The sequence below is a fragment of the Aspergillus steynii genome (assembly GCF_002849105.1).
Source record: "Aspergillus steynii IBT 23096 chromosome Unknown P170scaffold_5, whole genome shotgun sequence".
NCBI classification, from domain to species: Eukaryota; Fungi; Ascomycota; class Eurotiomycetes; order Eurotiales; family Aspergillaceae; genus Aspergillus; species Aspergillus steynii.
In genome coordinates this window covers 2,606,854-2,626,981 of record NW_020194402.1, presented here as the reverse complement: position 1 = coordinate 2,626,981, position 20,128 = coordinate 2,606,854, and the positions used below count along the sequence as shown (strand labels likewise).

The 20,128-nt window shown below is 54.7% G+C and overlaps 5 protein-coding genes across 5 annotated transcripts; 3 read left to right on the top strand and 2 right to left on the bottom strand.

The window, feature by feature from the left end:
* Window positions 1-444: 444 nt before the first annotated feature.
* Window positions 445-2,328, top strand: P170DRAFT_448060 (ferric reductase family protein; the record flags this gene model as incomplete). Its single annotated transcript, XM_024850940.1, has 1 exon — window positions 445-2,328. The coding sequence occupies one exon, from the start codon at window positions 445-447 to the stop codon at window positions 2,326-2,328; it is 1,884 nt and encodes a 627-aa protein (XP_024703633.1).
* Window positions 2,329-4,468: 2,140 nt separating this feature from the next.
* On the top strand, window positions 4,469-6,109 carry P170DRAFT_465725 (cation diffusion facilitator family transporter). The gene is made up of 2 exons (XM_024852345.1): window positions 4,469-5,689; window positions 5,743-6,109. The coding sequence occupies exons 1-2, from the start codon at window positions 4,540-4,542 to the stop codon at window positions 5,982-5,984; spliced, it is 1,392 nt and encodes a 463-aa protein (XP_024703632.1). The 5' UTR covers window positions 4,469-4,539; the 3' UTR covers window positions 5,985-6,109.
* Window positions 6,110-6,558: 449 nt separating this feature from the next.
* Window positions 6,559-9,451, bottom strand: exgO (exo-beta-1,3-glucanase Exg0; the record flags this gene model as incomplete). The annotated part of the gene is made up of 2 exons (XM_024853398.1): window positions 6,559-9,197; window positions 9,247-9,451. The coding sequence occupies 2 exons, from the start codon at window positions 9,449-9,451 to the stop codon at window positions 6,559-6,561; spliced, it is 2,844 nt and encodes a 947-aa protein (XP_024703631.1).
* A 2,201-nt stretch (window positions 9,452-11,652) lies between these two features.
* On the bottom strand, window positions 11,653-13,634 carry P170DRAFT_411092 (aromatic amino acid aminotransferase; the record flags this gene model as incomplete). The annotated part of the gene is made up of 3 exons (XM_024846873.1): window positions 12,718-13,634; window positions 12,193-12,578; window positions 11,653-12,097 (listed from the first exon to the last, which is right to left on the bottom strand). The coding sequence occupies exons 1-3, from the start codon at window positions 13,198-13,200 to the stop codon at window positions 11,653-11,655; spliced, it is 1,314 nt and encodes a 437-aa protein (XP_024703630.1). The 5' UTR covers window positions 13,201-13,634.
* A 3,640-nt stretch (window positions 13,635-17,274) lies between these two features.
* On the top strand, window positions 17,275-20,120 carry P170DRAFT_476947 (uncharacterized protein; the record flags this gene model as incomplete). The annotated part of the gene is made up of 2 exons (XM_024853397.1): window positions 17,275-17,865; window positions 17,961-20,120. The coding sequence occupies 2 exons, from the start codon at window positions 17,275-17,277 to the stop codon at window positions 20,118-20,120; spliced, it is 2,751 nt and encodes a 916-aa protein (XP_024703629.1).
* Between the last annotated feature and the right edge of the window lie 8 nt (window positions 20,121-20,128).

The window sequence follows — 20,128 nt, the reverse complement described above, 5'->3', positions numbered from 1 at the left end:
GCCGCGGTGTCCATCTCCTTCTGGTATTAGCGAAACTTGCCGGTATATCATCAGAAGCTGTCCTTGGATCACGACTGTCGCCATTATCTCCATTGTCTGGACAAAGCAACGAAGCTGCTCCGGGGAAAATCCATTGTTCTACAAACAATAAGCTCGATTTTATATAAATCCCGGGACCTGGGCACAAGACAAAAGCTTTGTTCTCGCCTGAATCCTCAGTCACTGTTCCTGGCATTTGCATTCCAAACGTTTCCCCGCCATCCACCAAACATTCTCCGGACCGTCATACCGCATACCAGACCCGGATCTTTATTGACATTGAATCAATTCGCCCGGCTGGACTCTTCCATCAGAATCCAGCTTGTTTCATCTTTCTCGGACTCATTTCCCGCTACCTTCCCACAACTCGCTTCACCTTTGGTCTAGACCAACCCTCGAGATCCAATGGACGACGTTAGTCGGCTCGTTGCGCGAGACCATGGATCGACGGCAAATGAAACCTATGTTTACGAATACTCGCGAGGGTTAGGCGGAGTCAACGTTTCTCGAGATGTTTTGTTCACGCGTATCATCTTCTCGTCGGTGTTAATAGTCGGTGTCATTCTTTTCTGCGGTCGAATCGCTCAAATCAGCCATTCCTATCTTCGTCACGTCAGCTCCTTGTCAGCAACTGCGAGGCAACAATCTTACTGGAGTATCGAAGAGTCGCGGTTATGGTCGAACATGAAGAAATATGTCCTCTATTCACCACTGGGCAGCAAGCGACACAACCGGGAGCTGCAGCTGTCGTCCGCCCTCAACGTGGGCACTCTGCCAACCCGATTCCAGACCGTCCTCATCGTCTTGTACTTCCTCAGCCAAGTCGCCTATTGCACTATTCTGGATTACGCCGTGAATGAGAAGGCAGCTCTGGTGGCTGAGCTTCGTGGACGATCGGGAACGCTCGCGGTCCTGAACATGGTTCCTCTGTTCATCCTGGCTGGACGCAACAACCCATTGATCTCGGTTCTCCATATCAGCTTTGACACCTACAACCTTCTTCACCGTTGGTTGGGCCGAATGGTTGCAATTGAGAGTATCGTCCACACTGCCGCCTGGGGCGTGAACGCGTCCGCCGAAACGACCATCTCGGATATGGCCCATCGTCTAGTTAACGAGCCTTTCTTCGCCTGGGGCTTGGTTGGCACCGTCGCAATGGCCTTCCTGGCCGCACACTCGCCGTCTTCCATCCGACACGCTTTCTACGAGACGTTCCTGCATCTCCATCAGCTTGCCGCGTTTCTGGCCTTCCTTGGTGTCTACGTGCATATCGACCTGGACAAGCTGCCACAGAAGCCCTGGATGCTTGCGATTGGCTCTCTTTGGCTGATTGAGCGATGCGCTCGGCTTGCACGACTGCTGTATCTCAATGTCTCCTGGAAGAAGGGTTCCACGAAACTCGTGGTCGAGGCTCTTCCCGGCGAGGCCTGCAAAGTGACGTTCTATCTCCCCAAACGTGTGCACATCAACCCTGGTGGCCATGTGTATGCATACATCCCCAGCGTCTCCAAGTGGATGTCTCACCCATTCTCGATCGCCTGGGTTGAGCCCAACAGCTGCGTGACCTCGTCTGGACTCGTGGACCAGCCCTTCAAGTCTCCGTCCCGCGGTTCCATGAGCCCCTCGCTCCTCGAGAAGCAACCGATGGTCGACATTGATCAATATATGAACGATAGCAAGTCTCCCACCTCCGTGTCCCTGATCGTGGGTGCTCAGAAGGGAATGACGCGAGCCTTATACAACAAGGCTCTCGCCGCGCCCAACCAAACGCTTCATACCACCGGCTTCATCGAGGGACCGTATGCGTCACATGCGTGCAACATGGGTAGCTACGGCACCGCTGTGCTCTTCTCTGGCGGTGCGGGCATCACGCATCACATGCTACATGTTCGAGACCTGATCATCCGGGCCTCCGAAGGCCGTGTCGCCACGCAGCAAATCTACCTGATCTGGTCTGTTCGCAGTACGGACAACCTTGCCTGGGTACGGGAGTGGATGGACCAAATCCTACGGCTCCCCGGCCGTCGCGAGATGCTCACCATCAAACTTTTCGTCTCGAAGCCTAAGAGCAGCCGTGAGATCGTCTCCCCGAGTGCTACGGTTCAGATGTTCCCGGGTAGATGCCGACCACAAGTCGTCCTCGACGAAGTCCTTCCCAACCGTGTTGGTGCCACCGTGGTCTCGGTCTGTGGGCCTGGTGCTTTTGCAGACGAGGTACGTGCCGCCGCTCGTGAGAGTATCGGCAAGGGTGCTGTGGTGGACTTCGCCGAAGAAGCTTTTACCTGGTGAAATCATAAAATGAAAAATATTTGTTTGACTGCTGTTTATTGCTTTCCCACCTTTTTTCTCTCTCTTTCTCTATCCCATCTTTCCGACATAGATCTAGTGCCTTCGTTACCTTCGCTTAAATCCTTTGCTCAAACGACTTTCTACTTTTCTTCTCCATGGATGTACAGTACCATTACCCTCTCACATTGTGTCTTCTGTCCTCCAGCATAATCCCCCCTTCTGATTGCATATTCCCTGCCTTTATTTGCTATTGCATTTGACAACGAATCTTAAGGCGTTCACGAGAAGTGCATGATCTGGATCTGAACTTTTTACTTTACGCACGTCTCGGATACATACAAGCATACATAACTCCTTAAATGCGGGTGCAATTGTCTTATTAGGCAGGTAATGTCTTTTCTTGTCTTTTCTTGGTCATTTCCCACAATGGGTCAATGTACATTCTCCTTCTCTTGTCCTTCATGCGTCGCAATTATACTCCATCTCCTGTTTTGATTTTTAAGATACCAATAATACTTTGATTTGAAGCCTTGACAAACAGCAAAATGAAAGAAAAAAATCTGGAAAATATATCTATTGTACCCTTTTGGGTATTTCATTTTCTTTTCTCTAATGTAGATGGTAGATATCCGGTATGTCTGATCGAGATACAAAGCCTTTGAGGCGGACACAAAAAATGAAACAAAGAAAAAGAGTCTTGTGCATTTGAATAATATCCTACCTGACTGCAATTCAAATCAAACCAGGTGCCGAGGCAGCTTAAGCAAGGAGGGGCAAACGCTGTGGGTTAAAAATAGTATTAGGGCTGTTCCCTTGCATACTGGCGGGTGGGATCTGTTGAGGAACTGCGGTTGCATCTCTAATCTCGATATCCTCGGCTCCCATTCCAGATTTTTCCTCTTCGTCAGGATAACCAGTCGTAGGAACTAAAACTGTTGCAATTTCGCCTGCTCCTGGCCCATCTATACTCCGTGGGCTTCGCGCGGAACCTCTCCGACTTCCTAACTAGACACCACAGGCCCACCCCTCGTTGCAGCTAATTTCCACTTCTTCTGGACCTCGGAAGTTCCGATTTCATCCAGCAGTCGGCTCTAGTGGCCTAGGTGGGCTGAATCTTGAATCCACTGTGCCACTTGATGCCCTGCTATGTTGACTTGCATCTCGTCCGCGCAGATTTAAAAGGAGAAGGGTAGGGTGAGACGAGCTGTCCAGAACCACCACCACCGATGAACAACCCCTTAATAGTCGGATGATAATTTGCAATGAATTTCCTATCTGCAGTGTCCATGGACTAGCACATGCGTTCCTGTGACCACGCTCGACTCTTCACCCGAGGAGCTAGGTTCTCCTCGTTCTCTGCGTCAGTACTGCGTCAAACGGAGGATATTCTCGCTTTCTATGACAGTCGCGCTATTCACGGAGTGGAGATAGTTTGATTCTGATTCTCGAGCTGAACTTGCGTCTCGAAGCCTTGTCTGTGGTGTTCTAACTCAAAATCCCTGTGTCCGCGAGAGAACGCCATCGTCGCATCCAGATCTACCAGGCGACAAAGTCCCAGATGCCACACTCACCCCGATCACTTGGATTGGAGCCCCTTTCCCCGTGATTCGTTAAGGTACCCTGAGGACTCCGATAGTAGAGGAATTCGATTTTTCATTAGTTACCCAGTCAGAGACTAAATCTTGATTGACTGAGTGACAGACTATGCGAGAAAACATGTAAACAGTCCTTGGGTAGCCACGAGGGTCGGTTTCCAATGTCTGGGGATAATTGTCGCAATACTACCTGTTACTTTGTGTCTATTCCGAGTCCTCAATCAACTAATTATCTTGGAAATATCTTTTACCTGTTGTTATGTTTCACCAGTTAGAATCGAGTCCGTGATTGGTTTGATGGCAATTAAGCTACGACGCTAAGGCAGAACATGGAGATACTCTTGGCTCTTACAGATACATCCTGAGGTCAGTCTTTCCAGTCGTTCACTGCAACATGCATCCCCTAACAGTCAATCGTACAAGGAGCGTGGAGTGAAGCAGACAAAGAGATCGGTGTGTTCTTTTCCAGTCCAGAGCAAGTGGCCCGATAAGATAAGCCTGAGTCAGCCAAGCACGGGATCCCGCCATTTTGCGCTTTTGCTTCTCCCTTTTCCTTTTCCTTTCTTTCCGGATCTCAACTCCATTGAACCCGATAAAGGCCATTTCCATCTTCAAAATGGAGGACAGTCACTTCCGCCACAGTGCCTCGCACCATCCATCCCCTTTTAACTCCTCCCAATCCCACCAACTCCAACACCTCCCCCGAGACCGATCCGCCTCCATGCTCTACAATGAAGCCACCACCACCGCTCTCGAACCGCATTCTCCCCAGCAACGCTCTGGCTCCTTCAGTGACGAGGAGGGCCAGCCTCCGCCACGATACACGCCCGAAAATGACCCCTTCCGGCTAGCCTCCAAGCTCAAGACCGCCGAGGAAATAAAACAGATTCAGCCACGAGCCAACATGGCCCGCAAACGCGACAGCTGCACCCCCGCGGGCATCATGCGCATGACGGCCTCGACGACCAAGAACCCCAAAGAGGCGCTAAGTGGAAGCCTCGCATCCAAGTCACAATTGCAAGGCTTCTACCAAACGCAGAACGAGAACATCGAGCGCATGCTCAAGCCCGTGGAGGAGCACGTCCGCACCGCCCGCGAAACCAACGCCAACAACCAACTCAAGTACAAGATCGCCGTGTATGGCAGTTTCGCCGCCAACATCATCCTCTCCGTGCTGCAGCTCTACGGCGCCATCGCGTCGGGATCCCTCTCCCTCTTCACCACCATGGCCGACGCCGTCTTCGACCCCATGTCCAACCTCACGCTGCTCCTCTGCAACAAGGCCGTTAACCGCGTCGACCCGCGCAAATTCCCTGCGGGGAAAGCCCGCATCGAGACCGCCGGCAACATCTGCTTCTGCTTCCTCATGACGGCCGTGTCGTTCATCATCATTGCCTTCTCCATCCGCGAGCTGGTCCAGGGCTCCGAGTCCGAGACCGGCGAGTTCCACCTGCCGTCCGTGATCGCCGTCATCGTCGCCTTCTGCACCAAGTTCGCCCTCTTCGTCTACTGCTTCGCGCTGCGCCACCAGGTGTCCCAGATCCGCATCCTCTGGGAAGACCACCGCAATGACCTGTTCATCAACGGCTTCGGTATCTTGACCTCCGTCGGCGGCAGCAAACTGCGCTGGTGGATTGATCCCATGGGCGCCATCATTTTGTCGGTCCTGGTCAGCTGCCTGTGGCTGTATACCGCGTATCACGAGTTCCAGCTGCTGATCGGCGTGACCGCCGACACGAAGATGCAGCAGTTGATCACTTATATCTGTATGACCCCGTGCCCCTGGCCTCCTTGCCGGCTTATACTAACACAGCCCCAGCAATGACCCATTCTCCCCTCATCACTGCCATCGACACCGTCCGCGCCTACACCTCCGGACCCCGTCTTCTTGTGGAAGTCGACATCGTCATGGACCCGAATGACTCGCTGCGCGCGACGCACGACGTCGCTGAGGAACTGCAGATGAAGCTGGAGTCTCTGCCGGACGTCGAGAGGGCGTACGTTCATGTGGATTACGAGACGACGCATAAACCGGAGCACTTCCTGAAGAAGGAATTGTAGAAAGTGCACCTGAAAATTACTGTATTCGTGCATTGTTTGATTATACTTTAGATTATGATTATTTTGCTACTCTGGACTTAACATCGGAGATAAAACCACTTTACGAGAATAGAAACACGAGAAGGAAATACAACTAATCGAGAGGAATGAGAAACGGAATCTAATTAACCAAATTAATAGGTAGTAAGTATACTCCCTAGTACCGTGGTGTCCACAAACAGATGAATTGAAATTTATTTCCTTTCACATCCTCCTAACGCACGCCATGCGACCACTCTCGCAACATAATCATGATTCCAATTTTACTCAAATCTAAATACGGTAGCTATGGTATCTAAAGTCCCACGAAGGTAGATCCAACAAACATGGGAAAGAAGAAAAAAAAAGACAAAAAGACAGACCAATGTATACGAACAAGAAAGAGAGAGAGAGAGAGAGAGAGAGAGAGAACTTCATAAACCCAATGAATCACAGTCATCTCATCCCATTCCAGTCAAGGAACCAAACCAAACCTAGCCAAGATGAAACATAGCCCGGACTCCCTCCCGAAAGACCCTAAAGGGTAGGTAGGGGATCACGACTGCTCGAACAACGCAATCGTCGAGCAGAAGTTACTCTCGTTCTCATCCTGCGGCACCAAGCCCTGGCCACTCGACGAGGTAATCATATTCGTACTCGCCTTGGTGCTGAGCCCGTAGATCCTGACATCCGAGCAGTCCACCTCGACCATGTTCTCCTGACAAGACTCGGTATCCAGACACGACTGGCCGTAGTTCTCGAAGAAGCTGTACAACCCGGCGCCGTACACGTAGGTCTCGCTGGAGTTCATGACCCGCAGGCCCCATGCCTTCTTGCACCCTTCTGTCGTGCAGGTCGAGAAGTCCGGGTCGTGCCATTTGGATTGGCTCGTGAAGGGGACGAGCGCGTTGGGGTTGGACTGGTAGTAGGGGGTTTCGGACTGGATGAGGCCCATGTAGACGTTCTTGGCGTTGGTGATCTGGTAGTTGTAGAACTGGTTGTGTTCGGAGGCGGTGCCGTAGAGCCAGACGGGCTTTTGGGATTCGATGAGCACCCCGCGCCCGTTGTAGATGTTGATTTGGTTGTGGTCGGGGAGGTCGAGTTCGTGGTCGGCCGTCCAGAACCAGGAGTTTTCGATGTATGCGGAGGCGGTTTCCGTGAGGTGCAGGAGCATGAATGCGCCGATGCATTCCTTGTCCGGCGTGGTGGTTTGCTTGGGCGTTTTGGCGCACTTGTCGGATTGCAGCTGCGTGCCGGCGGAGCCGCCGATGCGGAAGTGGACGTCCCACATGGCGGCGGAGCCCTGGGAGGACTCGGCGAGGTTCCATTGCATGAGGATGGCGCCGGGGGCGGGGCCCTTGGTTTGGATGGCGAGGTCGGAGATCTCGACGGCGCCGGAGTCGCCGGGCTGGCCGATCTGGAGCATGGGGATGGGGTTGAGCTCGTCGGAGAACTTGGCGCCGTGGGCCATGAGAACCGGCCAGATCTCGCCGGTGATCTTGATGTTCTTGGGCACCTTGATGGTGTCGGTGATGATGTAGGAGCCGTGGTCGAAGTAGACGATCTGGTCGGTGGTCGCGCTGTCGAGGACCTTTTGGATGGCCGCCGTGTCGTCGGTGGTGCCGTCGCCCTTGGCGCCGGCGGAGCGGACGCTGACGAACGAGGACGCGGGGATGTCTTCGTAGAGGGGCTTGGAGCGCTCGAAGACCTTGCCGTTGGAGCCGGTGAGGCCAGCGGCCTTGGTGTGCGCGGGTAGAGCGGTCTGGAGACGCGTCTTGGTGACGGTCTTGCTGGAGCATTGGAGGGCCGCGTGGGTGCCCGCCGCGGCGGAGGAGCCGGCGGGAGCGGAAGTTCCAGCGGGGGCGGAACCGGCGGCGGAGGTCTGGGAGCCCGCGGAGGGGATCAGAGGGGCGGAGGTGGTGACCGGCTGGGCGGGGGCGTTGGACTGAGGCGCCGAGGCAGCCTGGGTGGCCGCCGGGACAGACGTGCCTTGCTCGACCGATGACTGGACCGCGGGGTTGGGGTTCTGGGCAGGCTGGCCAACGGGAGTCTCTTCGGCGGGCGTGGAGGCAGAGGGCTCCAGTCCCTGCATTGTGAGATCGTTACCGACGGACGGGAAGACGACGGACTGCGAAGGGGCAGCGGCATTGGCAGCGGTGGTTTGAGCACCGTGAGCGGCAGCGTCGGTGGTGGCCGGCTCAGGGAGAGAGTCGGTGGCCAGACCACATGCGGTCACGGTCTCATAAACGGTTTTGATGACAACTTCCGCTGGCTGCTCGGCACGCTTGTTCAGCGAGGTGGATGGGGTGTAGCTGTTACCCTGGACCCAGTTGGTGACGACGGAGCCGCCTTCGAGGATCGCCCCGCCATCAACGCCCTGAACGGCGGTCTCGGAGCCGCTGAAGTCGACGTTGTCCAGGATCAAGACACCACCGCCGATGGGAATGCTGTCTTTGGTGAACGCAGTGACCACGCCGGTGGGCGTGTTGGTGAGCTTGCTGTCCAGCAGGAGGACAGAGCCAACGGTCTGGTTCTGCGGGGAGTTGGACATGTTCAGACCGGTTTGACAGTTGTTGATAAACACGGACTTGAAGGTCCAGGCCCAGTTCCAGTTCATGAAGATGGCAGTGTTGCAGTCATTGAAGGTCAGGTTGCGGGTGGTGAACTGCTGGTTGCCCAGGAACACTCCGTAGTTACCACCGTTGAAAACCAGGTCGGACATGAAGCCACCGGACCCGTTGTCCATGAAGATACCCTGCTGCTTGTTGGCGTCGCCGCCGCCCTTGACCATCTCGAAGCGGATGTTCTGCAAGCTGGTGGCCTGGCCGACCTGCCAGTGGATACCAGCGCCGGAGCCCTGGGGCACGGCAGTCAGGTCGATCACGAAGTTGCGGATGGCACGGAAGAAGTTGTTCTGGTTGGTGTACCAGTTGGAGCCATCGTCTTCGTACGGATCGGCGTCGATGACAGCCATACCAGCGAAGTCAGCAGAGGCCTTGAGAACAGGCAGATCAATCGCGTCTCCCACCATCTGCGTGTAGTAGTACTGCACAATAGGCTTCGACACGACGTAGGTACCGGGAGGGAAGTACACGAAGGCCGGGGTGACGGTGGACGAATCGCATCCTTTACCGCAGCGGTTGCCAGATGAGATCGCCTGGTTAATCGCGGCGGTGTCATCCGTGGAGCCATCACCTGTTCCTGGTCAGCGAATGTCTTCATGTCTTGGAGGCAGGGTACATACCCTTCGCGCCAAAGTCCTTGACGTTGCGGAATACTTTATAGTCGGTGCCGTTGCCGAAAGCCACCACGCCTTGGCGCTTCACGTTGGCCACCCAGTAGTTGGAACTGGCGGCCGCAGCCACCTCGGTGGTCGCCTCCAGGTCTTGCGGCATGGGAATGGCACTGACCAAGCTCACAAGGAGCAGAATTTGTGCGACGAACAACATGGTCGCTTTGTGGAGAAACGCCATCTTCAAGACAGCGGTGAATCACTGATCCGGCAGAGATAACACAGCGAGGCAGGTGCCTGGATTATAAATCTCGCGAGCAAGCGGTACTTCAGTAGCCAGCACTGAAGGTATACAAGATCGGGTGATCGGGCAGACACCGTCCAGAGGGGTGTCGCGCAGCAAGCTATCGCCGGTCACACGAGGGAGTCAGGGGGTGCGAGATATGGGGATAATCGCAGAAGTCGGGGATCGAGGGCGAAAGAAGGTCAAGTGCCTTCAGATCCCCGCGACAAAGAGCGCTAACAGGGAGAGCGAAAGCTCTCGATCAAAGAGTGAATATGTCAATGGACAAGGATGCAAACAAACAGCTGACAAGACAATGCCAGCCAGAATCAACAAAGAAGGAATGAATGAATGAATGACTGAATGAATCACAACCAAAACAACACAAAGAGACGGGAACGAGGGAATGAAGAGCGAAGAGACAGCGCGTGCAGAACAGGAGAAGCTGGCGACTAGTATACCTAGCCCGATCCGCGCAAGTCTGGCTGCTAAAATTAAAGGTGATAATTATAATAATCCTTCCGGTACCGCCGTCCAATCGACTCGAATCCACCAATCGCCGCCGCAGAAACCTGCAGATCGACCCGCAGGACCAATGGGCGCTGGCGATCGCCAAGCGACGGGCGACGCTTGAAACACTTGACTGGAGGGGGATCAGGGGTGAAACGATCGAGCGCAGACTAGACGCCGGTCAGTTGCGCTCCATTGGCGATGAGGCCACATGAGAGGGTCATACCGTGTCAGAGGCAGTGGCAGAGGGTTGCAGTGGAATGCAGTCTGCCCCAATTAATCACACCCGCACAGAGTGTGATGAGGAAGGGACGGTAAGAGAGAGGATGGAGGGTAGAAGGTAGAAAGAGGAGAGAGAGAAAAAGAACCCTGCTAGATTCCTCGTGCATCGGGCTGATTCCGACTATATACCTCCTCCCCAAAGCCTAGGGATTCGATCAACATATCCGTCGCTTCTCAGCTATGTCTGCGGCCAGAATCCTGGTTTCCCGCGCGAATAGTGGGAACGCCATGCTGCGATAGAGCCAACGCGTAGGGCAACTCGACTACTGACGAGGTGGCGCCGCGTCTTGGCCTGGAATTTGCAGGTTTCCTAGGGAATGGCAGCGCCGAATCACCGCGGATGAGTGATTGGCGAGCATTCCTCGACTTGCCATATCAACGCACCAGATTGGGGTCTGGGCAGTAATGTCAGACTGCCTGGGTGGACTCGGCAGGGAAGACTGGTGGACGAGACTCACCGTGTTATTCTGCATAACTAACCAGCACTAGGACTGGTAGTATCGACTGGTGCCTGGCATCTTACGCGCACACCTGATGCCGACGCGTGGAGGAACAACAGCCCGTGACCCACCCATCCAGGGGAGCTTCACTACTCCGTACCTGAAGGAGACCTATGGAGGCATGTCTTTCTCAGTTATCGGCCTGAGAGGGAAAAAGAGAAGAGACCAGAAAGTACTCGACTGCGGACCGAACTCGACCACCCACTCGTACAAACCGCAGGCCAAGCTTTTATGATTCACTGACCCGAAATGAACCGAAGGACCCGCTCCAATTAATTCCTCATCTGTTAATTTACGACGAACTCGACATACTCCTGTTAACCCTCCAGTCCAAGGTTCAATCCACCCAAAGTCTAACCATCTGCCGAAGTAGGTCGCCCGGTTGCTAATTTGCACGCAACTCAAACCACCCAAACCGTACAGCCATACCTCGCCCCTCGATGGTCTCACTTGTCCGGTCTCTGCTGAGTATTTCCGGAGGGCCCAACAAGCCCATAACCGTGAAGAATGTTGCATCCCTTGACTCGGGCGGTATCTGACAGGGTTATCGCAGCCTGACTTGGTCGTACCGATCATCTGCATGGCCGCAGTCGGACTACTGCAGCGTCCGCCGTTCAGGTGGTCTGGTCTGGCTTGGCCTTCTGCCTGGAAGGGAGGTCGATTTGGCTTTTATTCTAAGACGTGAGATTCTACGGTTCCGGTCACCAGCCATCCCACCGAACATGGTTCCTCGTCCTCCAACCCAAACGGATCGGTCCGTCGTCCATCCTTGGTTACGAGCGCCCGGTCGAGGGGATAATGCGCCCGTGTTTCCTCGAATTCTAATCCCAGCCCTGGCCCTAACTATAAGGCGTTGCGCACCGCACACGCCAGCCGACGGACTCCCTCTTCCAATCGGTCCTCGTGCTCCCACGCAAAACACAGACGCACCCCTCGGTTGAAATCGTCCGGTCCAGCTGACGGATCGCCCTGGACTTGGAACAAATTACCGGTGGCCACCTTCACCTGTTGCTGCTGCAGTGCGACGGGCGCCAGCTCACTCGCGCGCAGCGGAGCTGGCAGCTGCACCCAGATGAAATACCCTCCCGCGATCTCCGGCGTGGAGGGCAGGGTGACACCCAGGGGGAGCAGGTGGTATCGGATGGCCCCCATCAGCCGATGATATCGCTTGGCGTAGCTCGGTTTCAGCGACTCCTCCAGGAACTTGGGGAAAATCCCCGTGGGGAAGAGCTGGTCGATGATTGCGGCGGCGAGATGAGAGGGTGCACCGCCCGATCGACTCGAGCCTCTATAGCAGCCGTCAGGTTAGCTCGGAGTTTTAAGTCCACGCAGCTTTGGGTTGTCTTTTTTGACGATGCGACCGGGGCAAAAGGGAGCACGTACGCTTGAGAGATACCAAATGCCATTTTCTCGGTCCCTTCGGCCCATCCGGTTCGCGTACCGGGGCCGATCATCTTGCTGAAGCTCCCGTTACTTACTGCGTTGCCGAACTCATCTTTCGGTCCGCCATCCAGGTAGCGGTCCACGTCGACGATCCGCGGAAGTGCAGCTTTATCTGGGTTCGCGAGAGATTTGCTCGGATCGGGCGACCATTGCAGGAAATCATACACGTCGTCGGTTATGATCAGAGCGTCGAACTCCCGCGCCAGCCGAACCAGATTCACGCGGTCTGAAAGCGACATGGTCAGGGTTGACGGGTTGGAGAAGGTGGGCACGCCATAGATGATGTGCTTATAGATCTTTCCCCATGGTCGGGACGGCTTGTGAGTCTTTGGTCGTCAGTTTCGCATCCATCAGAGCAAAGGGGGGAACGGGATCAACTACAACCCAACAAGAACGAGGGAAACAGAAAAGGCCTCGGTCCTGCCCTTCGTTTCATCCCCGTTCTCATCGGGGGATCGATCATACCGGTTCAGTATTCCCCTTGGCCTTCGCCTTCTCTTCAGCTGCCTCCAGCTCCCGCCGCAGGAAGGCCAGATCCACGCCCGACTCATCCTCCGGGACGCCTCGCATGCGACCCGTGAAGCCGGCATCGTCCATCATGCGACAGGCCAGGAAATACGTGGGCGCCACCATCCAGACATTGCGCGTGTACACGGGATCGGTGAAGACCTGCAAGATGCACGCCAGGTTCTGGCTGGCACCACCCGTGATACAGATGCGGTCGGCCGGGATGGGGTCGCGCGGCTGATAGAAGCCCGTCAGCCACTTGGCGACGTGCTCCCTCAACGGCCTATAGCCTTCGTCAGGCCCGTACAGCATGGCTTGCGCGCGGACGTCGGGCGCCGCCATGACCGCGGCGGACGCCTTAGCCATGGCGCCCATGGGCAGTAGGTTCGGGTCTGGGTGGCCTCGGAAGAGATCGATCACATCTTGTCCTTGGGAGCCCATGGCTGTTTGGTTTGTTCGGCGACAAGGCTCTGTCAAGGAAGGTAGGTAGGTAGGTAGGTAGATTTGGTGGTTTGCTGGGCAGGATATTCTACCGGATTGCTTATCTTCTAGGTAGGTAGTGACGGGGAAGCCGAGTCCTTGTTGATCCGGGAATGATCTTATATCTCTATAAAGCCAGACCGCCACTTTACGCTATGGCAATGGCGAATCTCTTCACCGTCACCGCTGCATCCAATCTTTCCGGATAGAGAATGAATGTATGATTGAATATTGCTGCATGCGGGTTGACAATGATCGGCGATGATTGGCACATCCCCGCCAAGATCCATACGGCCGGCCCGTCGTAAATCCGGCTCCGATAGATCTGAGTCAGATCTTATCTAAGCGGGCCGCATCAAGGGGCATCAGGCAGAGAGGACAAAGACAGACTGCGGAAAAGCAACCGACAGGCAACGCCGACCGAAATACAAAACAAACCAGAAAAAGAAAAAGACTCGTCACAACCGGCCCATTCCGGCGTAGTCCAGACTCCACCGTCATGGCCGCAGAAGCATCCGTGAATCAACGGACCCGACCTGACACGTCAAGCCCAATCATGCACCTACGTATGTCTATCTCTGTACCTACCTCCGCCCGTCTCCTTAGTTCCGGACGTAGCCAGTAGCAACTAGGAGATTTCCTGGAGTGGCCACCGGCCAGTGGGAGTTTGCGCTGCGCACGACCAGTGAATGGCGATATTGATTACTTACTGCGGAGGTGAGGTTGCTATTCTTAGCCTGTGCGCCTCCTCCAGTTCTTCTTTTCTTCTATCCTGTTCCTTGACGACAACTAACGACGAGGATGCTGCCGTTGCCCCCTCCTTCCTACGGAGTACCGCGTACGTCTCCAGCGGACGACTCGATCGGGCTGGCTTGGCTGGGTTTGTCCGGTTTGTCTGGTTTGCTTCGGACGCGGTGAGCCACGGAAGCACCGCCAGTTTTTGCCCCCCTTCTGGCGCCGTCGCCCCCTCTTCCAACCTCGCGGGTATTAAACAGAAACAGGAGGTTAGAGATTCTCCTCCGTGGATTGATTAACTACGGAGTCGTGTAACCTACTAGGCGACTAGGCAGTCGGTAGGATGAGCAGATGGGGTTTGTCCATGGCCTCCATGCCTCCATGGCCTCCGAACTAGCCTAACCCCCTCCTTGTACTCCGTAATATGACTAAACTGACCCCAAACCGGTTTCGAGAGCGTTTTCGCTTCTCACTACTCCAGTCCGCCGTCCGGAGTGCTTAGTCTGAGGGGCAAATAATCTAGTGAGGTGAGTTGGTTGGGTTGATGTATTGGTAAGGTGGTGAGGGTTTCCTTTTTGTTTTTGCTTGCTTTTGCTTTTTCCTGGGCGGTGGTTTGACTTTGGTTTACCCCTGGATCTCAGGAAGTAAGGAAGTACCGGTGGGCGGACCGTCCACCTGTCAGATATATATTTGTTTCGCTCGGGACAAGCACATCCAGGGGACTGGCGACAACGCTACCGACAATTTCGGATCGGATTCGTCTGTCTACCGTAGTTCCTGGTCATACCTTGGATAAATATATATGCGATGCACATTTATCCGTACACAGTAAAGGCCTACCCTCCGTAGGTACCAGGTAGTACGATATCTACGGAGGACAAGACGACCGTATGTACGGCGCCTATAGTCCCGTATCAAATGCGCATACATATTCTCCCTCCATGCAGGAGACACCCTCAATGCAAAGCAAAATCCTGCATACCGATCTTTAGTTCCGGAGGTCTCCGTCTGTCGCTACCTGCGTCTCTGTTCCTACATACAGACAGACATACATGCATCCACCCTCCGTACAGCAGAGCCCAGAGCAGGAAACCCCCGAGTCTCGGCACCCAGCGAGGCTGACCGGAGGGATTCACGATTCAGCCGGAAAGCCAAGTCGACGAACCAATCCGCGACGTTCCATACGGGAGGGGAGGCCCAATCGCGCCTACGGTAACTGATCGCGACGATTTGACCCGGATCGTTGGAACGCAACGCAGCGAGCAACCGAGTGCAACCGCGACAGGATGACGTCTTCGATGGGCTCTAGCACCGCACCGCACCGCACTCCGTAGGTAGACAGACCTCTAGGGGAATCGTTCCTCCGATATGCGACGCCAGAACTGCCCCAGACATACGACGCAATGGATGCCTTGCCGGCCCTGTTTTCGCTGCCTGGTTGGCCCCCATCAGCTATGACGAGATCCGAGCAGGACGATGCGCATGTTGACATCAAGAAAAACGAAAAAAAAAGCCCGAGGGATTTTACATTCGATTCTGCCTTGGGGGAGTGAGGGGAAATAACTCCTACTTCCAGGCACAGAATAATAATACGGAGTAAATAATAATAATAATAGGAACACGAAGAGGAGCAAAAAAAAAAAAAAAAATAAAAAAAAAAAAAAACGGAGAGGGAACTCCGCACACCGCACTTAGTTTTGACCTTGGGTCTTTCACAGCCTATTCTGACCCTCTCGAGGTCAACAAATGAGGCTATTGCCATGCAGTTATGAACCCATCGGCCTCTCCTGAGTGCCCTCTAAGCTCCGTCCAAACCCACACAGCCTCTTCTGCTCCCTTCGGCCAGCCCACTTGCTCCAATGGGGTTGGTGTGCTCCGATCGAAGGCAAAACATCAAAAAAAAAAAAGAGCAGGTCACCCCACTAATTTGAATTTTTTTTTTTCTGTCTGCTGTCTGTCTTGTCTACAGTAACTTACACAGGTGACAGAGTATTGTCTCTGGTGGCTCTTCAGAATGACCATGGAGGGGTGTCGTGCAGAAAAGAAAGGGGAGGAAATGGAGAACAGAAAAGGGCGAATAGGATTGTGGAAATGTGAATGCGATGGCGTCGGAGGATCTGATTGGAATAAATTCTGAGCATAATAATACATAGGTAGTCTGATCAAAAAAAAAAAAAAAAAGGAATAAAAAAAAGCAAATAAAATACATAATGGGGAGCCGTGACCCTAGTTAATAGGCCTATTATAATTAGAAAAACAAACGAACAGCAGGAGAAACAGAAACTGGCCAACCCAGAATAAAGAGGATTCTGATGCCACCGCAGTCTTTCCTGGTGGCCGTGGGAGTTGTTGAAACCGATTCTCTGACTCTGCGTGATTCCTTATAAGCGACCCCTTCTTGCTTCTTGCCGGAGAGATCCAAGACTATTGATTGAAATCACGCTCTCCCCATCGGCCAGGTCGCATGAATATTGAATGGATTTTGCCCGGTCCCACCCAGTTTAAAAATAATCCTGGACGGTCGAAGCAGCACCAGAAGGCCGCCAGAACCTGCGATCCATCCCCTCCATATTAATATTAATATTATGAAATCTTATTGAAAACCGAAAACCGACGCCAGAAAAAAAAAATAACGTCGTTCTCCCGCCGTTCCGCTCGTCTCCCTCTCCCTGCTCCTGCTCCTGTTCCTCTCCCTCGTCCTTTTCGGTTCATCTTGGATCTTGTCTCTCTTTTCCCCCATACCGTCCGTCCATCTATCCATCCATCTATCCACTTTCACGGCGCCCCCGGACCAACCACATTTTCTCTCTCTCTTCCTCCCTCTCACTCACTTTTCCTCTCCTCCTTCTCTCTGTCTGTCTCGCTCGCTCTTTTCTTGTCTCTCGCTTTTTATTTTTTTTCTCCCCCCAACTTTCCCTCTCTTCAGGTTTCTGCCATCAATTACTGCGTATTTGATTCCATCATTCTTCGGATCCCTCCTGCCGATCCATTCCCAAAATCCAACCCGCCCACCAACCAGTGCTGGCGACACATTCACGCCGAAACCTTCAACCAGCGACGGGGAATTCCTCGTCCACCACTGTCTAGACAGTTTTTCGCATGGTTGGGTGTCGTTCGGCATTCTTTCTTACCTCACTTGTTCGTGACTTCCCTTTCTCGTCCCGGTTCTGGCCTTCGCCGTAGTCTGGCTCATTCCCCTTCCTTTCTTGGGGCCACGCTCTTTTCTCCGTGCTTTCGCCGGACTGACATCTTCTCCTCTAATTTTTTTTCTGGTCCTCTAGTATACAGTGACATTCAAAGATGTTGTCTGCTCCCGTGAAATCGGCCAAGCGGATATCTTCGCTCTTTTCCCTGGGGTCGAATAGAGATTCTTCAATTCCGTCCTCGCCTAGTTCTCCGAATCCCAACAGTTTCTCGCGATCCTCCCCCGACCAGCAGGCTCAGGATAGACGTCGAAGCACTTCCCGACCGACTCGTCTTTCTTCGGCCCCCTATGTCGACACCTCAGAGCCGGTTCCCGCCCTGTCACCGAATCCCAACGACAACTACGACCTCGATACTCCCCTGCAGCCTCCTCCCTCCCTTCTCGCTGTAAACCAGGACCTCGCCAACAGCGCTCCCAGCTCCCCCGACAGTGGACGGCCCCAGAGCCGTGGCCGCCTCAGGAGCTCGAGCCGACCCAACAGTTCCGCGGGGTTGTTTGTTCCCGGGTCGGGACCCGACTCGCGACCCGGAACCCCCTCCTCGAAAAGACGCAGCTGGCTTCCGGGACGACAGCGCGCCAGTTCCGTCGATACCAGACAGGCGAGCACCAGCCTGCCGAGTGCTTGGATTGCCGGGCTGGATCAGAAGATTCTATACGATCTTGAACCCCTGTCGAAAGGCGAACAGGTATGTGGCAGCCTGATGGACCCCTCTCCTGAATCCCCCAACGTCTCCGTTGGAAATTTCTCAGACGCCGGTCACTAATCCAACTATCACGACAGATCCCCGAATTGTGGAATGAGAATGGCGACACCTACGTTTACCTCTTCCCTCAAAATACCGGCCGATCCGCTTCCTTCAAGCTTCACTCCAATGTCTTTGCCGAATCGCCGTCGCTCAACTTCCTGGCCCGGGGATCGGATCCCCGTTCTCCCAGGACCCTGGAGGAACAAGCCCAGTCCCTGTCGCTCGGAAGCCCCGTGATTGGTTCTCAGTCGCCCCCGATGTCCCCTCAAGACCAAGAGCAGCTGCCCGAAAACGACAATGACAGTACTGGTAGTAGAAGAATGGCCTTTGTGGATGACGAAGGACAAGACGAACTCCAGGAGCTTCACCTGTATCTGCCGATTCCCCTGAACTGCGACGTGTCCAACCCCATTACGCGCCTTTCGCAAGAGGACACGGAGACGCTTCTTCTCTTCCGCAACTTGTTCGCCTTCCTGTTAGGACAGTCCCTCATCGCCACTCCGAAATCCCCATCGCTCTTTTCGATCTTCATGGACGTTGCCGGACTACTCTCCCGTTTCGAGTTCTCCAACTTCGACGGGTCCAATTTTGGCGAGACAGTAACCACTAGCTTCGGTAACTACTGCGACGAATTGCACCTTGCCGATGTGCGTAAAAGCCGAGAGAAGACCCTCGAAGCCATCGTCCTAGGAGAGCGACTGCGGTTCTTCCCGCTCTACCTGGAAGGCTTTGTACATGGTGTAGGCAAACTGGACGAACTCAAGCAGCTGCGAAGCCCCAAGTATGGCCTTATTAGCCCCGTGAGTCAGAAGCGGATGGAGCGAGGTTTCATCGACCTCGACACGCGTCTCCGGGTGCTGTACAGCAAGCTCGACGACTTCGATTTCCCGTCGGTCTTCTCCGGTTTTGCCAACTCGGCCACCTCGGTCGAAAGCAAGGTCATCCGATTCAAGGCGTGGAAGGCTGCGTTTATGGAATTCCGTCGCTTCGTCATGCAGTACTACCGACAGCGGTTCGGCTCCTGGCCGCCCAAGGCGCGGTCCAAGAAGAACCAGTTCGAAGAAAGTGGTCTCAACCGCCAGGTCCTGCTGGAGCTGTACAATGACTTTGCCAACCTCTACGACATGCTGGTGGATCGCACTGCCCTGACGACCCGAACCCTGGACATGGCCGCTTCCGAAGAAACGGAGGCCTCCGACCAGGACGAAGTGACGCACCGGGCGCTCCGTCACGTCATGAGCGAGTACGATCGAAGCACGCCTCCCGTCCAGCCGCCGATCCCCTTCGATATCCCCCAGATGCCCGACCTGCAATCCATCCACCGGAAGCCCCTGGATGCCAAGAAGGAAGCCAAGCTGAAGCCGAAGAAGCTCAAGGATGCCGACATCAATGCCGTTCTGATGGGCTCCTACACCCGCGAGAGTTTGCGACCGACGCCGTTCATCGAGGCCTTCATGCAGTTTGAACGACGACAGGCGCACGGCAAGAACATCATGGACATTCAGGATCTTCGCTGTGGACAGTGGATCTTGCTTTATTGCATTATCCAAGCCCTGCCGTTGCTCATCGTGGATGTCCAGGACATCAAGTACAACGAGGGGGTGGAATACTTCCTCTGTATCGCTCCTCGCGGCGGTGCGCCCTGGACTCACAACGACGGCAAGACGGCACGCAGCTGGTTCGGTGTGGCCGGCGGAGCGGGTGTCGTCAGTCTGCCCTCCGACGTTGTCATCAACGGTGTCGAGGGTATCTACCGTCGTAGTCACTGCTGGCGGGTTGCCGAGCAATGGGCGGAGAAGGATGCCATTTTGGCGCCGCCGACCATCGAGGATCCCTACGATAACGAGTCGTCGTTGTCCTCTCCCTACCAGGGCCAGCACTCGTCGGCCGGCTCGTCCTCCGAGCAACAGCAACAGCAACAACAACCGGGTCAACTCCCGGGACCTCCGACGCCTCTTTTGTCTCCTGGCGGTGGTCTCACGCCACCCCCAGCCATTCCTCGCCAGCACTCCCCGGCTGCCAGCCGTCGTGCCGAATCGCATCGCATGTCCATCGCCCCGGGACTCGAAGCCTTGCCACTCCCCGCCGGTGTCGCTCCGATTGACCCTCCTACGAGACCGATCAGTCGGTTGAACCCCAACATGAGTTTCGACGATATTCTCAAGCAGGTTCCCAACCAGAAGGGCCGAAAATAAAGCCGGTC